Source organism: Homalodisca vitripennis, chromosome 5 (assembly GCF_021130785.1).
Source record: "Homalodisca vitripennis isolate AUS2020 chromosome 5, UT_GWSS_2.1, whole genome shotgun sequence".
In the NCBI taxonomy this organism is placed as follows: domain Eukaryota; kingdom Metazoa; phylum Arthropoda; class Insecta; order Hemiptera; family Cicadellidae; genus Homalodisca; species Homalodisca vitripennis.
This window is the reverse complement of record NC_060211.1, coordinates 105,566,386-105,589,362: the sequence shown is the minus strand read 5'-3', so window position 1 is coordinate 105,589,362 and position 22,977 is coordinate 105,566,386. Positions and strand designations below refer to the sequence as shown.

The window sequence follows — 22,977 nt, the reverse complement described above, 5'->3', positions numbered from 1 at the left end:
ATCTGAACACTACTTGAGTAAATAACTATGTTATTTGCATGTAAAACACGCAAACTGTTTTTGCTTTATAGCACGATACTTCTTTTTCTTTACAAAAAAAAGAATGACCTCATCGCCTTCTGCCTGTCCTCATGAGCTAATGAAACTTATCAGACATGATAAGGGCACTGGGTTATATTTACTTGAATATAAGATATAAGATAATATTTTTCGACATTGGAGATCTGGTATTGAAGAACAGCTTTATACGTTTGATGTTTCGATATCTATACCGATAATTTCAAGACAGTAAAGAGGGGTTGTTTGAAAATTACAACAAGATGTCAACTGAGATCCGTTGACCACGTTGATGGGGTCTTAAAAATCATTTTACAAATAAGATGACTAACTTCATAAGACTGATTGGAGTTGAAGAGCAATCAATTCTCACTTTAACAACTGGAACTAAAGTTTAGTTCAAGGTTTAGGTTAGTTTAGTTTGGTTTAGTTTGTTATAAACATTTAAACTGTTATGTAAATAGTTCTATAATACATCAATTTAATAATATTCAGATGTATTATAGAAGTATTTATGTATAATGTTTAGGAGCATTGATCAAAGAACATGTACAAGAAAAGTTTTTTTAATAGTTATGTTGAGTGTAATAAACAAATGTTACAGTAAATTTATTCTGTTTTCTATAGTCGGAAAAGTATGATTCTACCCTAAAATATCAGTAGTTTATTTAATAGGCCAAACAAAATGGTGGTAAGTAAAACACACATAACATGTTTGTTTCTTTTTTTTAGATTTTTTAATATTATAAAATGTCATATACAATGTAAATGTCATAATTTATTCTACATTGTATTAGATGATAAAATTTTAAAACTAACATTTTTCGAATTTGTTACTTTTTTTTCTTTTTAACGTATTATTCCAAATATTTTGTTTTCAAAATTTTAAGTGTAATCCTGTTACGCAAGAATATTTTGCAACTATCTTTCCAAAATTCATTATACCAGGCTAAATTTTTAATGTAAAAGAAATCATGTTCACTTAAGAGGAATGTCGTAATTGTGAAACCATCTATTTTTTAAATATAAACACCATAACTATATTTCTAAGGAAGTTAATAAAATATACTTGTTTATTTTTGTGAATAATTATTAAAAACGGATTATTAAGTGGATTTTGCATTTATTAGTAATAAACATTTTAGTACAATATTTGTAAAGTTTTGTGGTTTTACACTTTTTTTGCACATTAATAGTTATTTTAATACTAAAATAACCAAATTAATGAAGCATAGCTTCAAGTCAAAATACTAGTTAACAGACATAAGTAATATTTACAAGAAACCTGTAGGTAAATTATTATTAGACATTATCTTATTACTGAATATATATTCATCATAATCTGTAAAGGGAGCATACAATGTAGAATTCGTTATTCTTTTTACATTTGGCAGCAATGCATTTTCAATTTCTTCTTCTCATTTCTAAGCTTCGTTTCCTTTTCTTTCCAAGTTCGGAGTGAGTTTACGTGTGGAGTTCTAGAGTTAATTGGTTGTTTTTCTGTGTATTGTAAGGAGTAATTGATATAATTTTATCATGGTAAGTTAAAAAAATTAAATAAATCATTTATTTGTATATTTATTAAAATTCAGTCAACTAAACATTACACTTAGGGATAAATCACTATGACACGTGTTTGTTTGTTGGTTAAGTAGGAATTACCAAGTCGGGTCATAAATGAAACCAAGAAATATAAGTTAATCAGACCTAAAACCTAATTTTTTTAGTCGCACTGCTTGATAAGATTCCAGGTGTACAAAATATGATGAATGTAATATCCTAGGCCAGAGTAATCAGATAACTGAGAAAGAAGTCAAGCTATTTGGCCTAGAAATCAATACAAAGTACAATGAGCTATAATATATTTCTCAAACTGAACAATAGACCTACTTTGTAAAATTTATGGAACTTGCTACATTAGTCACAGCTAAGCCTTCCTAATCCTTTGTACTATAATCTTTATTGATATCGGTATACCCTTAACAAGTATGCATATGGACACCACTCTTTTTCTAGATTTTCAGAAATTGCCCACTTAACTGAAAATGTGTCATTTGGAAAAAATCATTAACATTAGAAGAAACGAATAGCCTATCTTTGGAAAAGTCAGAAGTTTTATTTATTGTAGACTATACTTAACCCTTTGAGTGCCACGGGTACTTTCCGAAGGCATATGCATAAAGTGCCACGCTGTTTTTCGCATATTTGTAAGCTTTTGGGAAAAAAGCTGTTGTAAAATAACTATGAAACAGATTTCCATCATTTTGTTGTTGTTTTTTTTTCTTATTAAATGCAGAATATGATACATATCGTTACAAATAAAATTTGAATTAAAAAAATATAAAAATTTCAGTATTTATAAAAAAAGTTTTTTACTTTTGTATAAAAAGGTAAGTTTCGACCTAATTTGTGTGTGTATACGGTATTTTTAAGATTTTTTTTCTTTATACCATGATAAAGGCCATATGATTATAAATAAAACCCATGTGTAATATCTTATTCTAGAATTTTAAAAACATGGCATTATATGTATTAACAAAATGCTGCCCGGTAACCGACATTTTATAAACTGTACTTCATTTGTCAGAGTTTAGAAATTACTTAGTAATGATGTAGTTTTCCCAACAAATCTAATAAAACATTAATACAACACAAATAATTATGATTAGTAAATTTAGAAACAAATACTTGCTTACATATTTACATAAAAGTTTACATTTACTAAATAATAACCCTAATAATATTTACACTGAAAATTCACGTTTTTCGCTTGAACACAACTCAAATCATACATTACTTTTGTAAAGAAATACAGTAAAATACTATATAAGTTACTATTTTATTTTGTATTTACTCAAATGCTTGGTTATCGGCACATAAACAACAAGAAAGGCCGTTACGCAACACGGTACTCGTCCACTACGTCGCGTGACTGTAAGACAGAATCATCGTACAGGTACTTATCACAGCCCACTATTTTTGGACGAGTTTTCCTTATCAGAGATCAAAATAAACTTCATTATACGTTCCTTCTTCCATAATGAATCGAAAAATACTCGATGAGTCATACTTCTTATCTCCAAATCGTCTCCAAATAGACACACGAATGACCTGACATTTCCGAATAATGAAACGTTGTTCTTATAGTTTTTGATTTAATTGATTGTCGTAATAACTTGTACATTCCAAAATAGGTTAAATAAAGTCAGTTGTTTTTAACAATGTAATTTATTTTGTCCCCGATAAGTAAAACTCGTCCAAAAATAGTGGCTTCTTGATAAGTACCCAAACAACATAAGTTTCATAGATAAAATAGTAGAGAAACAACATAAAACTCGTATTTATTGATAGTTTGGAACCTATTGAATACAGCCGTCTGATTATTTGGCCAAAATAATCTTCTACTATATAAAATACTATCGAAATACGAAACGTCAAAATTGGCGACGCTGGCACTTTATGCACTTTTCGTAGCGTCAAAATTAGCGACGCTGTGGCACTCAAAGGGTTAATCCAATCTAGGTCTAGGATGCCGAATAGGATAGGCTAGGCTATCTGTTTAAAAGACTCGATAACATTTTTTGGTACTTTCTGATAAAACAGAGGCCACCTATTCAAAGCACGCTGCGGATGATGTGGTTAGGCGATTTAGGTTTACTAACCTAACCATTAGTGATTATTGTGTAATTGCCCACCCTATGTTGCTAAATCCTGTTTATTATCTGTGACCTCTGTTTAATCAGAAAGTACCCATTTTTTCAGTAGTCTTAATATGTTTGATACTGTGCATCAACCAGACTTGTCTTCCACCAAAGTCAAAGCATGGTGAGATAGGTTTCCAAATAAACCAATCTTAAAACATTTTTTTATCAATTAAGGTCTGCAACAATTAAATATATGTCAGTCAGTAATGACATATACATAATTTTTACTCATAAATCATACGTCTATGTATATGACTATAAATAGTATACATATTGTAAACATTCAACAATACGAATATTATTGAGTTAACAAGCGCTCACATGATTTTAGCTTGTAGCCTATTTAGATATTATCTCGAGGGAGGTTTTTATTTTTGCCAGAAGTGTGGGGTAGCACTGAATTAGCCATCTTAGCTCATGCCGATAGCCAAAGACATTCCCGATCAGTACTTTTCCTGGGTGACCATTCTTAGGTCACATCCCAGATTGTCCTACTTTTCCGACCTGAAAAGTAACACATGCCTTGAGATAATACATAATTCAAGCTCAGATCATGTAAGTGCTTCTAAAGATTATCTTTAACTTTGGTACTACTAGTAACATATTTATGATAACCTAATTTAAACTTATTTATATTGCATAATAACAAGTAGTAGATAGGAACAGAGCGGCCTCCTTCTTGCCAACATGGCTTCCTTTGGGGAAGCAGAAAATAATAACCGATGGTCATAATGAAACGTAATTTTCAGAGTAAGTCAAATAGTCTGTTCTTTCTAATAATGTAGTTTATTAGGCCTGTGGTAAGAAAACTCCAAAATACAAAAGTACTGATAATTGTTGTGTTTCTATTTATTGCATATCAAACCATTTTTACTTCTAAGTTAGTTGAAATTACAACAAGTACAAATTGTTCCTCTAAACTATGTAGGTTTCTTATAAAGCTACTTTGCCAAAGGGATACTAGTAATAAAGTTGTCCAGGAACAAATTGGTAACCTTTTTTTTTTCGATAGTGTCCTCATTTCCAGTAAACCAATAACAAGTTTGTAAACTAAGTCCCGAGTGTCTTCCATATCTGCTGTTTCCATATTTCTAGCACCCTTGTTGCAAGAAAATTACACAATAGGCTAATGATTTTGTTCCATAGAACCCATAATTATCTGCCAACAGTAGTGGTTTTGTTTTCTGTGGCTTATGGATTGCGTTATTATAATAATGCCTTCATTTCAGAATTAATTCAATTTTTTAAAGCTGCTTTAATGTAAAAGTGATTATTCCATTTGACAATATATATATATATATATATATTAATTTTACTTCTAACCAGGGTATATAAAACTGCCCAATATAATTAAATATAACCAAATTTTTGTTATAATATTTAAAAAAAAACTTCTAAAAGCAAACTACATTAGGGTCAGGGATAAATTTTCCTTCTCCATTCCCTACAGTTAAACGCTATACATTTAACCAATGAAACACCCCACTGGAGCACCTCGGCTCAGTAGGTAGCGTATATTTTCGGCCATTAACAGGTTTAAAGAAATTCTCTTGATCCCTGTATCAATGGGTTAGTAATAAGATAGTCTCGAACTATGACAATATCTAGTTCCGATTTGGTCTTGAGTTCATGAAGTCTATGTTTAGTACGTGGGTTATTTAAACTCCAAACTAATAATAATCACAATCTTTTTTAAATATCTAGCTTGTGATCTGTCCATAAAGTCGAAACCAGGAGAACCAGATGAGTTGTAATATTACACTCAAATACTTTCAACCCTACATCAAAGATGCTTGCCTCATTGTCTCGAACCTATCATAAAAGTCATAAAGTTGCCGACCTCATTTTATAACCGATGAACTGAATGATTTATGAAAAGAAATTCTCATATATAGGTGTTTACCTAATTACAAGCAAGATTTAATTACACTAATAAATATAAAGTCCATCTTCAACCATTTATTTTATTTTATTTATTACAAAATGTGTACATTATCATAGAGAAAAGTACATGAGTCATATTAATATGTGTCTTCCTCCTTGAAGTTGGGCTTGTTGTCCCGTCCCCGTCATGGTGCGTAGATCTCATTGTCTTGTAGGGGTTCTCTTCTCCAGTTCTCAAATTCTTCTATGGAGTAGAAGGGTTCTTTTCTAGGAGCCATTTGACTAGCAAGTTCCACATCTCCTTGGTACAGTTAGTGTTTTTTATTTTTTTCGGGCAGGATGTTCAAGAATTTGGTCCCTTTATAAGTTGGCTGCCTTTCAAAGAGTGCCAATCTGTGTTGTGGTAGGGTATAGTGGCTGGCTGTTCTTGTGTTGTGGAGTGTGCACATTGTAACCTCTTTCAAGTTCTTGCTTGATGGCATACATTACTGTTTCTATTATGTATAGAGAAATGACAGTTAGTATTTTATTTTGCTTGAAAGCTCTGCGACAGTGGTCTCTTGGATTGAGTCCAGCCAGTATACGGACTGCTTTCTTTTGTAGAATTAAGACTCTTTGCATGTTTGATTTTGAGGGTGGCACCCCATACTGCTATCCCATATCTTAAGTGTGCTTCGAGAAGTGCGAAGTAGGCTGTCCTGACTGTGTCATCACCACTTATTTGTTTCAACCTTCTTAGTACGTATAGAGCTGAGCTCAGCTTCCCACATAGGCTCGTTTACGTGAGGTGTCTATGATAATTTGTTGTCAATTGGTTATACCTAGGGTACTTAGCCTCTTTCAGCCCTCAAGAGTTCTGGCAGTGGGACTACTTCATCTTTTTTCTTCGTCCAAAGATAATCTGTTGGCTTTTCTTCCTGTTGAGGACAAGGTCATTTTGTTGACAGTATTTTTCTGTTTTGTTAAATACATCAAAAAGACTCAGCTTCCAGACGGTCAGGTTCACAGTTTCTGTTCAAGAGCACAGTGGTCATCTGCATACATCAGTGTTTTTATAGAGTTCGTCTAAGAAGGAAGGGAAGTCACTGACAAATAGAATATACAGGATAGGTCCTAAGACCGATCCTTGCGGGACTCCTCTTTGTACGCTTTGGTGGTTTGAAATTATCGTTTGGGTTGTCCCATTACAGGTTGTTCTGATTGCTACAGCTTGGGTTCTGTGTTTTAGGTAGCTTGCAAAACCATGTCAGTGATGTTCCCTTTATTCCCAGTTGTTGTAATTTTCTGATTAGCATTTCATGGCTTATGCTGTCAAAAGCTTTACTAAAGTCAAGAAACACTGCTGTTGCTGTGTCCCCAGCTTCTATTGCTTGTATCAGATATTCAACCAGGTTTATTGTGGCAGTAGTTGTTGAGCGGCCTTTTTATGAAACCATGTTGATCCTCTGGTAGTAGGCTGTTTTCAGATGAGGTGGTCCAGCAATCTGACTAGCACAATTTTTTCAATTACCTTGGAAAAAGTTGAGAGCAGCGATATTGGTCTATAGTTTTCTTCTTTTGTTTTACTTCCCTGTTTGTGTTTAGGGGTATATTTTAGCTTGTTTTAGTTTTGTGGGAAAAATGCCTTGTGAGAGAGATTTGTTTATTATATGTACTAGTGGCTTTGTCATTTCCAGTTCACACATTTTTAATATTTTTGAGGATATGTCATCCAGGACCAGCAGAGTTCTTTGACTTTAATGATTTGATGATTTTTCTTACTTCTGACGGATTTGTTGGCCAGAGTACTAAGTTCTCAGGTGTGATCTGGGGGTCTAGTAGTACCTCAGTGCTTCTGTGGTTGTTTGACTGAGAGGTCAGTGTTTTGTTTGCTATATTTACAAAAAAAGTGTTTAGTTGGTTTGCAATAGCTTCAGAATCTGTTATTATATTACCGTTTATTTCCAATTTAGTAAGTTCTGCTGTTTTGGTCCTGTTGTTCTTCTCTTTATTTATTGATTTCCAGATAGCTTTTGCCTTGTTGTCAGAGTTCCTGATGAAGTTGTCAGTTTGATGCTTCCTAGATTGTTTAATGTGCAGGTCATAGTCTCTTTTCTTAACGGCTGCGTCAGTTTTTAGTTCAGCTCCACCTGTTCTTAGGTATGCTTCTTGTGCTTTAATGAATCTTTCTTTCTTTATTTTTAATTCAGGGTCCACTGGTATACAGGTTTTATTCTGGTTCTTTTTTCTAGTCTTGATGTATGGGCACGCTCTGTTCAGGTTGTAGGTAATTGTTTCAATAAAAGTTGTCATAAGCTGCATCTGCATTGTCCCACAGTAGAACATCCTCCCAGTTTTTCTCTCCCAATCAGTTTTTAAAAAGTCTTAGGTTTCTGTCATTCAGGTGTCTTTGTAGAGTAATCGTTCTTACATTTTCTTGCCTTGTGATATTTAAGGTACAAAGTTGTCCTGTGTGGTCAGAGATATGTGCATGAAGAACTTCTGCCTTGAGGTTGTCATTCGGTATATTTGAGCAGACCATGTCTATAGATGTAGGCACTGTGGGGAGTTATTCTTGTTGGTGGAAGAGCAGTCCTTGTTATGTTGTACTCTGCTAGTAGTTCATCGAGTTTCTGTTGCTTTGTGTTGAGTGTTAAACAGTCTACATTGATATCAACCATAACAACCACAGTGCTATTCCATTCAGGAATTGTATTCAGGACATTTCCAATTATTTCTGTTGCAATTTCAAAACTGTTCTCTGGTCTGTATATTCCAATAATATAGTAGTCCTTCTGCAAGATAGTTATTTTAATAGCAGCTAGTTCACATACTAGTTCAAGGCTGTAGTGTGAGACTTCTAAACATGTTTGCTTCCTTTTCAAGCTTCTCGTTTACGTATATAGCAACACCTCCTTTAATATGGTTTTGTCTACAGTAGTTTGAAGTTAATGTGTAGCCTTGAAGCTTGGTGTTTTCCAAATTGCCTTTCATTAGGCCATGCTCTGTAATAATGCCTACATCTGGGGTGTGATTTCTGTAATAAGTTCATTTAGGAGTATCTATTTTATTTGAGAGCCGGTCTGCGTTTTGATGAAATATATTGTTAGTTTTTTTTTGTGGGATTTGAGAGTTACTGCAGCCGATTGAGTGTTTCTGTTAAGTGGTTTGTTGGTGTTCCTGAGTTTTCTCTAAAAAATTATTTTCAGTGGTGTGAGGCTTTCCATTGAGGTGTATAAAAAATTGTTATGTTTTTTATTGTAGAAATCCTGTATACTCTGATCTTCTGGACGTTTCATTGCAGTTATCGGAGGTTTTCTTGTCTTAACTGGTTCGTTAGTTGTTTTATCTGGCTGGCATCTCCTCTACTAGAAAATGGTGGTTTCTTTGAGGATTCAGTGGAAGTGTGGTTGTGTTTAGTGCTTTCGAGCAGTTAGGTTGCACTTCGTTGGTAGTGTTTGCTTGGAGTTCTACATATTCAGGATATGAGGGAGGCATTTTCTTTCTTCCATTGTTCTGTATTGGTTTGTGTGAAGTTTTTCCAGCCAGAGTGTCCATCTCGTCGATAGGGTACAGTAGTGTTAGAAACTGTAGTCGTATGTGCGTTGGTGACATTTGGCTACTTGAAGGGAAACGCTTGTAACATGCTATTTTTATATACAGATTTTTTTACACTCTCCTTTGGTTGTTTTAACGGGTTTCATTTTTATAATTATTATGCATCCTTGTGTTTTTTTCCTTTTGTGGAGATGTTATTTGTTAGCTGTTGTTGGGGTAGACAATCAATTAGCGATTTAAGAGAGAGTTCCATATTTTCTTGTTTTATTTTTATTTCAGTCAGCATTTTTATTAATGGGGAATCTTGTTATATTCATTTTCTTCTATGGGAACCGTTTGTGTTTCCATGTTCTTGGCCATAACAGTAAAATTATAATTTTATTAGGAAATGTAGTAATTTTGCAATATCTGTCAAAAACCAATAAAACTGTAACTAATAATAATAATATATATATATATATATATATATATATATATATATATATATATAATAAACTGTCAAAGTTAAAATTTAAAAACTGACCAATTCAATTCAAAATATCTTCAATCTGATTTTATTGAATTGGGTAATACTTGCAAGAACTTTTGTCCAGCATGAGAACTTATTTACGTCCATTGTTAGTTATTGACAAACCAGTAAGTTGCTTAATCATATTTTATAAATTCAAACATCTTCAAACCATAAATAGTTAAAATTTTCATTTCGGAGGGAATTTTTCAAAATTCTCTTTGCTCTATTTTTGGTGCAGATGTATTTTGTCCAAATTCTTTGTTTTAGTATAACCATATATTGATATTCCATGTATTATATGTAGGCGAATAAATAAAAAAATGTTTTTACAGTTTTCCAATACAAAATGTTGAGATTTGTCTTGGAGCATACGAAGTAGTTTTTGACGCTTACAAAAAACTAATAACTTAATCAATACGTTGGAAGCTATATGTATTAAACCAATCTTTATATTTAATGGAAAATCCACTCCAAAACTGGTTTGATAGTTATTGGGAAGAAGACATAATTCTTGCTAATAATAAAATGATGTTATATTTTTAATATCGGGTACTATCTTTTGTTTTTTGAACCTTTATCATACACATGTATGTTAAAACACATGTCTTTTTAATTTCTACATAATCTGGGAAAAAAAAAACTGGAAAACCAGTGAACTTTATTTTGATTGTTTGTAGACCTCCTGTGTTAGCTGTAAAAATCCGTTAATAGATTGCAACAAATAAGTGTTTATTTCTGGACATATTTAGTGTGAAATTAACTTTTGTGGCTACACGAAAGTTAATGGGCTACAATCATAATATGAATCAAATGTTTTGAACTGATAATTCATGAGAGAAAACGTTTAACCCTGGAAAGTCGAGCGACCAAGTTAATGTCTCTCATATAACTTCCAAAGAGTGATTTTTGTGTTTAAAACTAAAATTCCTACAATTTGGCAGTTTTGAACTTTTGAAACATTGTCTGTTTTATTATAGTGCGGATACTTTAATGTACTCAATTTTTCACCTGTCATACATAATAAATGGAATGTGTTCTGTAAAAAATTCATTTTTTTATTTTTACTTAAAAATTATGTAGCTTTGTTATTAGATTCTTTACAAGAAAAATTATACATAGGCTGAAGTTTTATACATATACTACATATAAGTTTTTTATGTAGTACATGAGTTACTAAACCTATATTGAGTTACGCCATGAGGATTAATCCTATTCTCAAAGAACGTAAGACTGATAGTAGTTTAATTCAAAAATGTTTTATGCATATTCAGTCTTTCATTAAAACAAACTTTTATTCTCATTCATCTTTGAGAACCTTTAAAGTTTAGGCTATATTAAATGTACTATATAAGAAAATACGTTATTTTGTATCTTATGAACATTATCTTTTCTAGACTTGCAAGCGAAGGAATGGAGGAAGATCAAAGCACGGACGTGGTCACGTGAACCCAGTGCGTTGCACCAACTGTGCTAGATGTGTGCCCAAAGACAAGGCTATCAAGAAGTTTGTTATTCGCAACATTGTAGAAGCTGCTGCGGTCAGAGATATCACAGAGGCCAGCGTATACTCTTGTGAGTATGATGACATTTTTTTAATCCAAATATGTTCAATTAGCCTAAAGATACCGCTGGTTTAGGGTAATAATTTAGAATAGTAACATTTTTCAATTCCTCTGCTGTTAGAAAATAATTATTATTAACAACAATTTAATTTATTTAGATAGTTCAACAAGGTCTAAAGAGTAATAATAATTGGCTAGAAGCAATTTTTGTTCCATATCAAGAAATATAATTTAGGACAGCCATTATTTTTCATACTGGAGTATGATAATCCAAATTTTGGTTCTGTCTTTATTTATGGATACATTTTATAAAGAGTTTAATTTTGTGTTTTACGTTCTTTTATTTCATGTGGTAACTGTTATAAAGTTTCAGGCTGTTTTCCCCCTCCAATTTTTAATGGGGATAAGTTTTAAAAAGGCTTTTAATCTATTTAAGAACTTTTTGTACTTTCTCAGTGAGACGTGTGTTGAGATAGTATTAGCCTAAAGTATATCTTCTTACCGAAAAAACTTTCCAAGATGGTCAAAGGCTATATTTACAAATCCAAACGGTGCCAGGCTGATTTAACAAAAAAAAATTTAACAACTCCAAAGGACATTGATTTTATATATTATTAAAAATGTTAGGTATTGCAGAGTGCAAATTTATGTTTTTTATATAACACTTAATGCACTATTATCTCATACACATCCAGAGTCCATTCATTGACAAGCATTGAAACTGAGTTTTTGTTTTCGACCTTCAGTTAGATGTAGGACTGTAATCATTTAAGTAAAAGTAATTTCTTCATGAAATGTACTGTGATTTTAATGCTAACTGCATTTAATAATTTAGTGAATATTGGATTGTAAGAATTTCCACCCATTAATTTGGAAAACTACTAGTTGATTCTGTTTTGATAGCTTACAATCCTATCGACGTCTACCATTTTAAAACCACTATTGGTTTTAAGCAGATCAGAAATCATGAGAATTGTGAAATCAATGTCAAATGCTGCGGTTAATAAATATTTTGGTTGTTTGAAATTAGCCTTAAGTGTACGTAATTATGTAAGAAATTTGCAACATATCATTAATTGCTTGTTTCTTCTCAAAGTATTCTTTTTGGTAATAGTAATAATATGCAAAATTAGAGTGAGATCTCTCTATGTATAATGCTATAGATAAACAACTCAAATCAATGAAATATCTTGTTTCAGCTTATCAGCTGCCAAAATTGTATGCAAAGCTGCACTACTGTGTGTCCTGTGCTATCCATTCCAAGGTTGTCAGGAACCGCTCCAAGGCTGATCGCAGAATCAGGACTCCTCCAGCTCGTAATTTCCCCAGGGTAATATTTTATTTTCATAACATCATTTCTCCAGACGTTATTAGAAGTGAACATGAAGTTTTTATTTTTCAAAACATTTTTCAATCTTGTAGTGTTACAGTAATCATGTAAACAATTGTCCAATTTATTGTAAAACTGCTGGGATTGCTTCACGTGATTATACACATTTCCTATAATATATTGGTCTTTAAAAATATTTTCATGTTCCAAAAGCTGATATGTTTTTAGTTTGCACTTTAGATGACTGTGCTGACTCAATCTAACTAATCAGAGCAAAAAAGCAAGGCATTCAGATCAGTTATTTACATTTGGTGGATAATACTCTATTGTGTTTGTCTTAATTGTTTCAGTCTTGTTGTTGAAGTTTTAAGATTTGTACTATGAGTTGGTTTATTTGAAGTTTGTTTTTGACGACAGAAAGATTGTGAAGGAATCAGAATTTTTCCAGACATTTGCCATTGTTCGGTGATACACCAAAAATCAGTAACACTACATTTTGAGATCTGCAATCTGATCTCTTCCTCAGATGAATAGCTAACCTAGCACATAACTACAATCTAAGTGAAAATAAATAAATACCGGACATGCATGTCAGGAATCACAACAACATGTTGTATTGTGCGTTGTGATGTCACAACGCTCCGGTATGATTTGTTCATTGTAACTAAGATTGTAAGTAATTAATGTGTTAGTTTAGATATACACTTGAGAAAGAGATGAGATTGCAGATCATTAAATGTAATGTTGCTGATTTGTTGTATCACTGAACAATGGCAAATGTCTGGAAAAATCATGTTTCCTTATTGGTTTAGTTTTTATATATACTTAAATAACAATATTTAAGTAAATTCAAGCCTTTATAGAGCTATACAAATTTCACTAATTCATCCATTAATTTATTGTAGCTAAACAACAATATAATATCTAATGTTAAGAGCTTTAGCGTTCTTATATGGATAAGTTAAATTCTAAAAATTAATAATTTATATTTCAATATTAATTCTGTATTAAATGTAATATTTCCAAATTATATTGTGCTGTATTTATACTTTAATTTACATTAAATGGCTGTTAACTTACTGAAATTTACGTATTGCCTGTAATATACTATTAGGTGTAAAAAAACATATCAAAATGAAATGGAAATATAGTCATTTGTATCCTACTTGTTTGTTAGCTTCGCTTTGGTCAGTCTCTCAATTTGACTAGTCCAAAAGGTTATTGTCATGTCTGCGTTGTCCAACTCTAGAATAGATCAATTTTTCATACCGCATCGAATATCTGAAATAGGATACGTCTGTGTGAGTTTGTCCACAGTCTACCTTTCTTGAAAACGGTTTGATATATAGCAAAGAAATTTAGCTCCAAATTTGGTGTATTGAATAGTAAAGATACAGCAGAATTTTATTCATTCTGTCCCTTTGTTCATAAGATTACAAAGAGTTGGAAGTGGATACTTTTTGACTGAAGTATGCTTCTCAGATCTAAGTATATGTATATAAGAGAGCATCCAGAAAGTAACAGACGTTTTTAAATGGTGCGGCATTGGGCGGGGCTACAGCCCTGGGTGTCAAAACACTCTGGCGTTCCATACGCATCAAGCTGTAGTCACATGCGGTCTATATCTCTTGTACTTTTCCTACTGTGATTAATTAAAATGTGTGCTGCAATTAAAAATCCTGCCACTTGTGTGAAGTGAGTTCAGTGATAAGGTTTTTGGTGGCCAAAAACCATAAACTAATTTAAATATATCACCAACTGTGTAAAGTTTTGGAAATGGAATATAGAGTGAAAGGAGAGTAAGGCAGTGGTGTATCGACTTTAAAAATGGCCGCACCAATGTTAATGACGATAGTCGTAGTGGTCGGCCTAGCCAAGTGACAGAAGATTTGATGTTGAAAATCAATGACAAAGTTTGTGAAAATCAATGTTTCACGATGACTGAACTCTTTGAACATTTCTCACAAATCTCACGAAGTCTACTTTATAAAATTGTTGTATGGAAACTTGGATACCACAAATTTTGAGCCAGGTAAGTTCCAAAAATCCTTACGGAAGATCATAAGAAACAAAGATTTGCTGCATTGCTAACCTTGCTTGGTGAATATGAACATGGTAACGAAACTCCTCAATCGTATTGTTACTGGTGATGAAACATGGGTGAAGCATGTCAAATGTGAAACAATAATGCAGTTATGTAATAAGAGCACACACATTCTCCAAAAAAAAACCAAGAAAATGTCTCCAAACCCTGTTAGTAAGAAAGATTATGGCAACTGTTTTTTGGGTTGCTACCCGCTCTGTGGAAGGTGTAATGAGCAGGAGGAGACTGCTGAGCACCTGCTCTTTGATTGCCCTGCAATAGCAAGAGAGCGGTATGCCATCTTTGGTAGCTTGAACAGGGGTGGCGAGTTTTCCCAGGAGGACTTGATAGGTTGTTTTCGGCGGTTTGTTGAACTGCTGAAGTTGTAGACTAGTAGGCCTCATGGTGTTTCCGGGGTGCGCAAAAGGCCCTTGAGGCTTAAGTGCATGGCAGTAGGCCGCCCCAAGGAAGGAAAAAAGAAAAAAGAAAAAAAAAAGAGAAAAAAAAAGTGTGATTCTGGTCGATTTCCTTGAATGAGGATCAACACAGATAGGTACTGTGAAACATTGCAGAAGCTGCAGTGAGTGATTAAAAACAAGTGTAGGGGAAAATTTTGTTTCCCAAGACAATGCACGTCCCTGTACAACAAGTCTTGGATGATTTTGATTGGGACAAGTGTTTGATCATCAACACCTCTTTCCAGTGAGGAAGACCTGTCTCGCAATGCAGCGCTTCGATAGTGGTGTTGAACTTCACGCTGGCGTTAATCAATGGTTAAGATTTCAGTCTGCAGATTTCCACTAAGCTGGAATCGAAAAACTTGTGTCATGTTATAATAAATTTGAATGGGGATTACGTTGAAAAATAACCTAAGAGTGTAGCTTTTAGATGTATATAATACAATGTTCTTATTTCAGTTGGTTAATTTTTTTTATTTCAAAACGTCTGTTACTTTCTGGATAGTCCTCTTATTTTCTTGACTGGTGCAATAAAACAAACTCAATTGTGTCATCAGAAATATCTTAAGACTAAGTAGACACTTTGACTGAAGTAGGCTTCTCAGACCTACATATATCCATATACTTCTTCATAGGGCCAACAAGGAACTCAAAACGAAAATATAATTTATTTGACCAAAAATGCTCCTTCACACACAAATTCTTAAATAAGCACCAGTTGCAGGCTTGCTTAATTTACCAAAGCCTGTTACTGGAAGATGCACTGTTATCCTTGTAATAGGTGATTGCAAAATTCTATTCATGTAATATGTAAAAAAGATTATTTAAAAGATAAATGGAATTATTTTTCATCGCATTGCCCTAAAACAGTTAAAGTTTATTATGTTTTTTATAAGTAATAAAATAATTAGTATGTTAACGAGTTATTTGTCTCTATCATATATGGACTACCTCAAGAGTTTTGTATACTGTATTAAGAATAAGAACAGAAATAATTAATTGTATTGATTTTTTTTTAAACTCAAACAAAATTAATATGTTTCTAATTGATCTGTTACAGGATATGATGCGCCAAGGAGGCCAACCAGTTAGGAAATAAGCAATGTGTATTCTTATCAAAATAAGATAACTTTTATTCTATTATGAGTTAACTTTTTTTATCAATTCCTCCATTGCAGTTATCCTTTCCTAATACTTTCCTTTCTTTTTCCTAGATCCAGATTTGAATTAGAAGATCAGCCTTTTTCTTCCTGAAATGGAAGAGGGTGAAGACAAAGTTGCATTGAATATGTATTTATAAAAATTGAATTTTACTAAAGTACAAACAATTTTGAATTTTCTTTGTTTGGGTGATAAGTAGTGTTTACTAGTTGTTTTTATAATTTAAATGGCCTGTACAAAGACAATTAGTTTTTGTGTTTCTAGTGTAATTTTATTTTAGATTATTTGTCAGATTCTCTCGCAATATTACTAATTTGCTATAAAATAGATGATTGAGATGCATATTTTATACAGAATTGCCAGTTAGTAGTTCTATCATAATTTTGTAAACAGATAATCTCTATTTTTTTAGAGAGCACACATATTAGTTGCCAGCTGTTGTATCGGAGGCTCCACTTATAATATGAGGTTAAAATTAAAAATTGTGTTATAAATGCCACAATTTTTGATGTGTCTCCAATCTTAAAGATTTCACTCCAGAATCTGGGACCGTCTTGGTTTTATGCTTTAAGCTTGAAGAGTGTTGTTCTTCACTTGAGCCAGGATCCTGGGTCAAACAGTATAAACCAGTGATTTGAGATGGCTTCCATAAAAAATAATTGCAGTGTGCTAAATCAGTACTGGCTAAAAATCAATGCAGATAAACCCCTAGTGTGATAAGATGTCCTGGGAAGTGTAGCATCAAACTGCCATTGTCACTCGTGCCGTCCGTCCTAATTGAACCATATATCTCGCACATCCATCCTACTGAGTGTTGGCAAGAAAACCACTTGAATCATATGGATGTAACTATTAGAATCCTATGAAACCACCTGTTCGTTTTGTTTAGAAAAACCCATGGACTAAATTTTCTTCACATCACCAGTTACTCTAAAGTACCATAGAACAATAGTCTGTTGCCATAAAAACAACCATAGGGTGCTATATAAAATGGGCACGGACTGTACATTGCATGGTGATGATTAAGCATCCATTTGAAAAATTTGCTTCAACAGTGAGCATGTGCTCCACCTATGTTCTCTACATGAAACTGACTGGATCAACAACCTTATGACCCATTCTCTTGAATGTGCCTGCCCTCGTCCTCAGAACAGTAGTTGCTTCATGTTGCCTAATTCAATTAAGAAAGTTGCTCTGCCTCGGCCTGTACAATAATTTTCTGTTTATGCTATTGGTTTTATATTTAAATGTAGATTTTCTAAAAAGTTGCCATTAAAATCTTACTTTAACTTTGTATTGATATCTAAGAACAGCACTGGCATCATGTACAGCAAGGGTTAGCATTCGCTACAATGTAATAATTCCAAACGGAAAGCGAGTTAATAGTATTTACAGCACTATATAACAAGTCAAGCTTTGTTATGTAGGACAATTTATACAATATTGTATTCATCAAAACTTAACAATATCGCATGTACACAAACATTGATATGGTCGTAAAAAGAATCTTCTCGCAGCACTAGAACTTGTTTACTGCGTAACACTTGCTATAAAAGTTTACTATTTTCATTAATGTATAAAAAATTTAGAAAAAGTTTTATTGAGTAACTTTCTGTTTTGAAATCAATTTAATACCAATAACAACTGAATCGTGATTTTGTTAAAAGGGCCCTAGTCCATTTGGTAAAACTTTTCAGGAATTAACAAAAAAACCATCTTGTTTGGAAAATATTTACTTTATCTTTTATATTTTTAACACAAAATGCACTAAAAAAAGGATAAAAAATAAACTATTCTGATCAAACTTATGCTTTTATTGCTTGCTTACATTAGTATTTTGGTATAGCATTTGGATTATAAATTTGGATTATAAATAATAAGGCATATAAAAGTGATTAACAAAATAAAGTTTAATTGAATTTGAGAAAATATTTTTGAATAGTAGTTAGTGGTCCTTTTTAACCTCTGGTACTCAAGGTCTCAACCTTGGTACTTCTTCTTCAGCTGTTCCAATGGGCCCATTTACAATTTCATTATAAAATTCCAGATGTTTCTACTGGTACATACTGTAGAGCTTTCTTGATGTCATTGGCCTTGGCTTCCTTCAAGGGAATTATCCCTCCTGGGTAAATGCAAGTCTGGTTGGAGCTGAAGGCGTACCTGATTGAGCAGACGTGAAAAATTTTTGCTTGTCTAAGGCCATTAATTGTGGAATAGGCCGTGATGTACCCTTTTAAGTCTGACCTATACACAAAGTGGTATAGTTTACTAATACCAAAGCAAACCCTACTCTCTTTTCAAGTTTTTCGTCTGCATCAGAAACTGTGCGAGTTTGTAATGCTTGCCCCACCAGTTTTTGAAATCCAATATTTCATCACAGTTCACTTTCTTAACCAAAAACTTCCCTGGTATGCTGCTTTTAACAATTTGCTCTACAACTTCATACAGGGTGAAGAGTCTGTCATATTTTCTTATAAGTTGCCTTTTCACAAGACCGAAATCTCGGTCACATGGTAGAAAACTATGCCCCCTTACAGGAAAGAATTGCTGCACTTTTGAAAACTGATTAGAACAACAAAAATCTGCTCAAGGCCTGATATTTATTCTGCCCGTAGCAGTTTGCAGTCAGAAAATATTCTTAACTCAGAATGCTGGTTTTAGGCAAATTCATTCAGGTACCGTAGTCATTAATGAAAGAGCAGACCTCATTGGGGGCCTTTTTTGTCTCTGTTTCGTCATAGACAAAACATAGTACTATTTTTTTTTGTATGTTACAAATACAAAATACGTTTATGGTCAGTTGCCTGAAATAAAAAAGTTCCTGAACTGGGACTTTAGGCAAAGATATGTTTTGCATAAAATCTATTGAAATTGATAATACATGGGGCTCTTCAGCTTGTGCATGTTCAGAGTTTTCAAACTCCAGTGCAGAATAAAACTTTTTACTTCTCCTGATGTGGACCATTAGTAGTTTTTGGGAATGGGAAACAGCTGAGCCACAAACAAAACAACACAGCTGGAGACAGTGCTGCCAACAAACGTTTTGTTAAAGGGGCACAAGTCCCCGGACTAGTGCCCTTTTAACAAAACTTGCAATACCAAACAAGCTCTGTAGCTTATGTTATGTGGTGGATTTATGCCTTTCTAACACAGTTAGATGAATCTATGTCTCAAAAATGCAAAACAGTGAAAAAGTTAATTTCTCAAAAAAATGGACTAATGCCCTTTTAACAAATCGCGATTCAACTGGATTGCAAATAAAATTCTTACAATGCACTTGATATAGTATTCTTATAATTCAGAACTGGATAACAGAATTCCGGATATAAGAATAATATGCTTTGGGAAAGCTAAGACTACAGAATGTAAACAAGTCACTGATGTGATGATTTACTACAAAACTTGTTCACCCATTGTAGTGAGGAAGAAGGTAGGTCTTAAAGGATGTGCACACTAATAACACTTAAAAAACAGTGTCAGTATATCCCTGTGCATGGAATATCAGATAGTATGTGACTACCACAATATTAATAAAGGACTTTTAGTTTGGTGTAATCTTTACCTTAAGACAATAACAAAAATGATGCCATATTATGATGGTCGCTAAAAGAATCAAGACAATGAGTATTTGGTAAAAACCTCTTCATAAGGCATTAAAATGTTCCTTAAGACATTTTTAAGTAACATCTTAATAATACTAGAATCATTAAATATTTCAGAATATCTAGTTAGTGTATTAAAATGTATATGTAAATTGTTAACAAATATTTTGTCTTAATTGTAAAATTCATCATGAAGAAAAATTAGTGAGTATCTGAGTCAATTTTCACTAAAATAAAGCTAATTTGTTTATTTCTTATTTTAGTTCGTGTTAATCATTTTAATATATTTAACGTAATGTACATTTTACAAAAATTAGCAGTCTTAATGTTAATTTAAAGTTGCTACTACACAATCTTTGCACTTGGATCTTTACTCAAGTGCTTTTTTTAATAATTAATCATGTATTATGCTTACATATAAAGATTTTTTTGTTTATTGTGTATTCTACTTAACTGTACTGTACATTAAGAAGTGACTGGATAACTTTACTGTTAACAGATGTCGGCTGGAAATTATTTATGTTTATTGTGCTGATGTTTTGTGTAGCATGAAGTTTCTTTTTTATGCTCCTTTTACATGTAGAGGAAAAGTATACTCAAAGAGTGTGGGACTCGGCCCGTTCAACACAGGGAATACCCTCTAAACCTCCTAAGGGCTACGGGAATCAAGGCCGGAAATCTTTCATTATTACTTTATGTTTGGCCTTCTGCCTTACGCCCTAACAGCTGTGCGACTTTTTCGGGAGCCTAAGGGTCATTCAGGCAACCCTCTTCTCGTTTCACGTGATGAACGAACACAGAAACGGCCTTCCGTGTGTCCTCGCTTCGCAGCATTACCCCCACCAAGGTTTCTGTAGATACATCACTGGTAGTGCAGACAAACTTTCTTCTGTGCTCGGCAGTACGCATATCGAGGTAACTAGACCTTCCCCGTCCGGTAAAGGTACTTCCAAAAAGTAGCCGTGCCCCGTCAGGAACTGACAGGTAAAAGTTGATCTCTATGGCCGCGGATCATCCAGGCTTTCAAGTCACGATGCCATATCCAACGACCGTTGGTACCCTCGTCCAAACTTTGCTGCCAAAATGGTATACATAAGAATACTACATAACAATATACACAAGACATATATATTGACATAAGAATATGTCTAGAATTGGAGAAATCTAATAAAGAAATTATTATAGAAATCGGCATACTCCTAATTTGGTCTAAAAAAAAGCCAGCAAGCAATGTGCTAAGTTGTATGATCAACATATTTTCATGATATTCTTCATTAACCAAACCATAAAATTATCTGTGTAGAGAATAGATTCCTGGTTTAAGTACAAACAATCCCTCATTAGAAAAGAGCCTGATAGGCATGGAACATCTATTCCAGAAGATTTAGTAACAAAAATGAAACCAAGCTGTCTAACAAGAACTTCTTGAGAGGATATCTTTATGGGAGGAATTCCAGCGAGATGTGTAACAATTTTTCAACAAATGAGTGTATAGAATCTACTTCAATTTGTGGCTTTTTTATCAGCGTTATATTGGACGCTAAAACTCAAGAGGGCATTAGAGAAAGTTTAATTTTTATTTTGAGAGTTACAACCACCATTCCGTGACATTATAGGTTAAATTGAATCTTGAGGACAATATTCGGTTTAAAAAAATCTGTTTGTACAAATTGCTAAAGAATATCAATCAAGCCACATTGACTTTCACCAAACCAGTAGCACTTTACCTTGTGTTTGTTAACATTGTAAATAGTCAAATTATGGGGAAATAACTTTGTCTTATAGTACAACGCCGATGTATACAAACTTCAGGAAGCATTAGAAGATTGTAAGACTTGCGTCGGGAATATACAGGCTCCATTTCCTCCTCTTTTCCTTATCTTCCTAGTTTTGTTTTCTACCCCTGTCTTTGCGATTATGTGTACTGCATTCTTCCTGTGAATGTGATTCATTTCGTTTTTCCTACGAGATTGGAAAGAAGTTTTTTTTACACTGGACGGTAAATCTTGACACTGGAGTTACTAGTTCTTCCGTATCATTCTTACATAATCTTTTATATTCCCTATAGATATTAGATATATTATGTACTCCTACAGACTCTATGTAAACTTTAGCTATGGTTTGTCGGTAATAATGGGATGGCAACTTTGGCATTCTTTCTCAAAAGTAATTGAGTATTTCCTCAACACTGCCATGGGTTAGTACCTGTTTTTGTTTTATGCTCTTCCATGGCAGGACTCCTAAATTAGTGGAGAAATCCCATCTCATATCACTTTATTTCCTTAGAACCAAAATTGCTAAAATACATTGGCTTGCATACAGGAACAGTTTTACCATTTAATAGCTTAATTGTGTATTCATATGTGTATTTTCTTCTTGACTCTTTTCCAACCTACACAAGAATTTGTAATATTTGTTTCTCTGTTTTCTTAACTAGAGATTCAATATAAATATACTTTTCTTATCCCACCTTAACTTCTTTAAACAATAATTCTCAAGTAAGGCCCAGACGTCCTTTCATTGCTTTCAGGCCCTCTTATTCAATTTTGGTCTTTTTCTATTACAGTTTTGTTCAATTGTCATGCCACTGCCATTATCTACAGACCTTTTTCTTTTCCTTGAAATTTTTACCCTGCCAATACTTACATTGAGCTCATTTCCTTGGTTTTATTCCAAATAACATTTTTACTGCAGATATTGTTTATTGTTGTCGTCAAAAATGCTGGGGTGCATTGCATGATGAAGTCGACTTACTCTCTATAGGCAAACTCATAATGTTTACAATATTTACACTAGTCTCATCTAAAGGTGCTGTACAAATGCATTGGATTATTATAAACAACCTTTGTAGGGCTACAATTATCATGATCATTTGCCATTGAGATTATGTATAAACTAATATTTGTATCAGAAGTGTGTTCTCAATTCAAGATATAACGCAGGAACTTCAGCATTCAAATACATTTCTTTGTCATCGAGCATTGCAGTTAAAATAACTGGATTATTACGCAAATGTCCAGCCCTAGAACTATCACTGATGTTTTCACTGATGCATCAGGATAATTCTCTATGATCATAGAAATTAAAT

General features: G+C 33.1%; 1 protein-coding gene across 1 annotated transcript; it reads left to right on the top strand.

Annotated features, from left to right (window-relative positions):
- The first annotated feature begins 1,464 nt into the window (after window positions 1–1,464).
- LOC124362647 (40S ribosomal protein S26) lies at window positions 1,465–16,266 on the top strand. Its single transcript, XM_046817335.1, has 4 exons — window positions 1,465–1,596; window positions 11,088–11,265; window positions 12,455–12,585; window positions 16,187–16,266. Exons 1-4 carry the CDS (start codon window positions 1,594–1,596, stop codon window positions 16,223–16,225), a joined length of 351 nt encoding a protein of 116 aa, XP_046673291.1. The 5' UTR covers window positions 1,465–1,593; the 3' UTR covers window positions 16,226–16,266.
- Window positions 16,267–22,977: the final 6,711 nt, after the last annotated feature.

What these genes read in the sequence shown, in the direction of transcription:
- LOC124362647 (XM_046817335.1), top strand. An exon ending in AGAGGCCAGCGTATACTCTT is followed by an intron (nt 11,266 to 12,454) that starts GTGAGTATGATG and finishes ATCTTGTTTCAG; the next exon opens with CTTATCAGCTGCCAAAATTG. An exon ending in CAGCTCGTAATTTCCCCAGG is followed by an intron (nt 12,586 to 16,186) that starts GTAATATTTTAT and finishes GATCTGTTACAG; the next exon opens with GATATGATGCGCCAAGGAGG.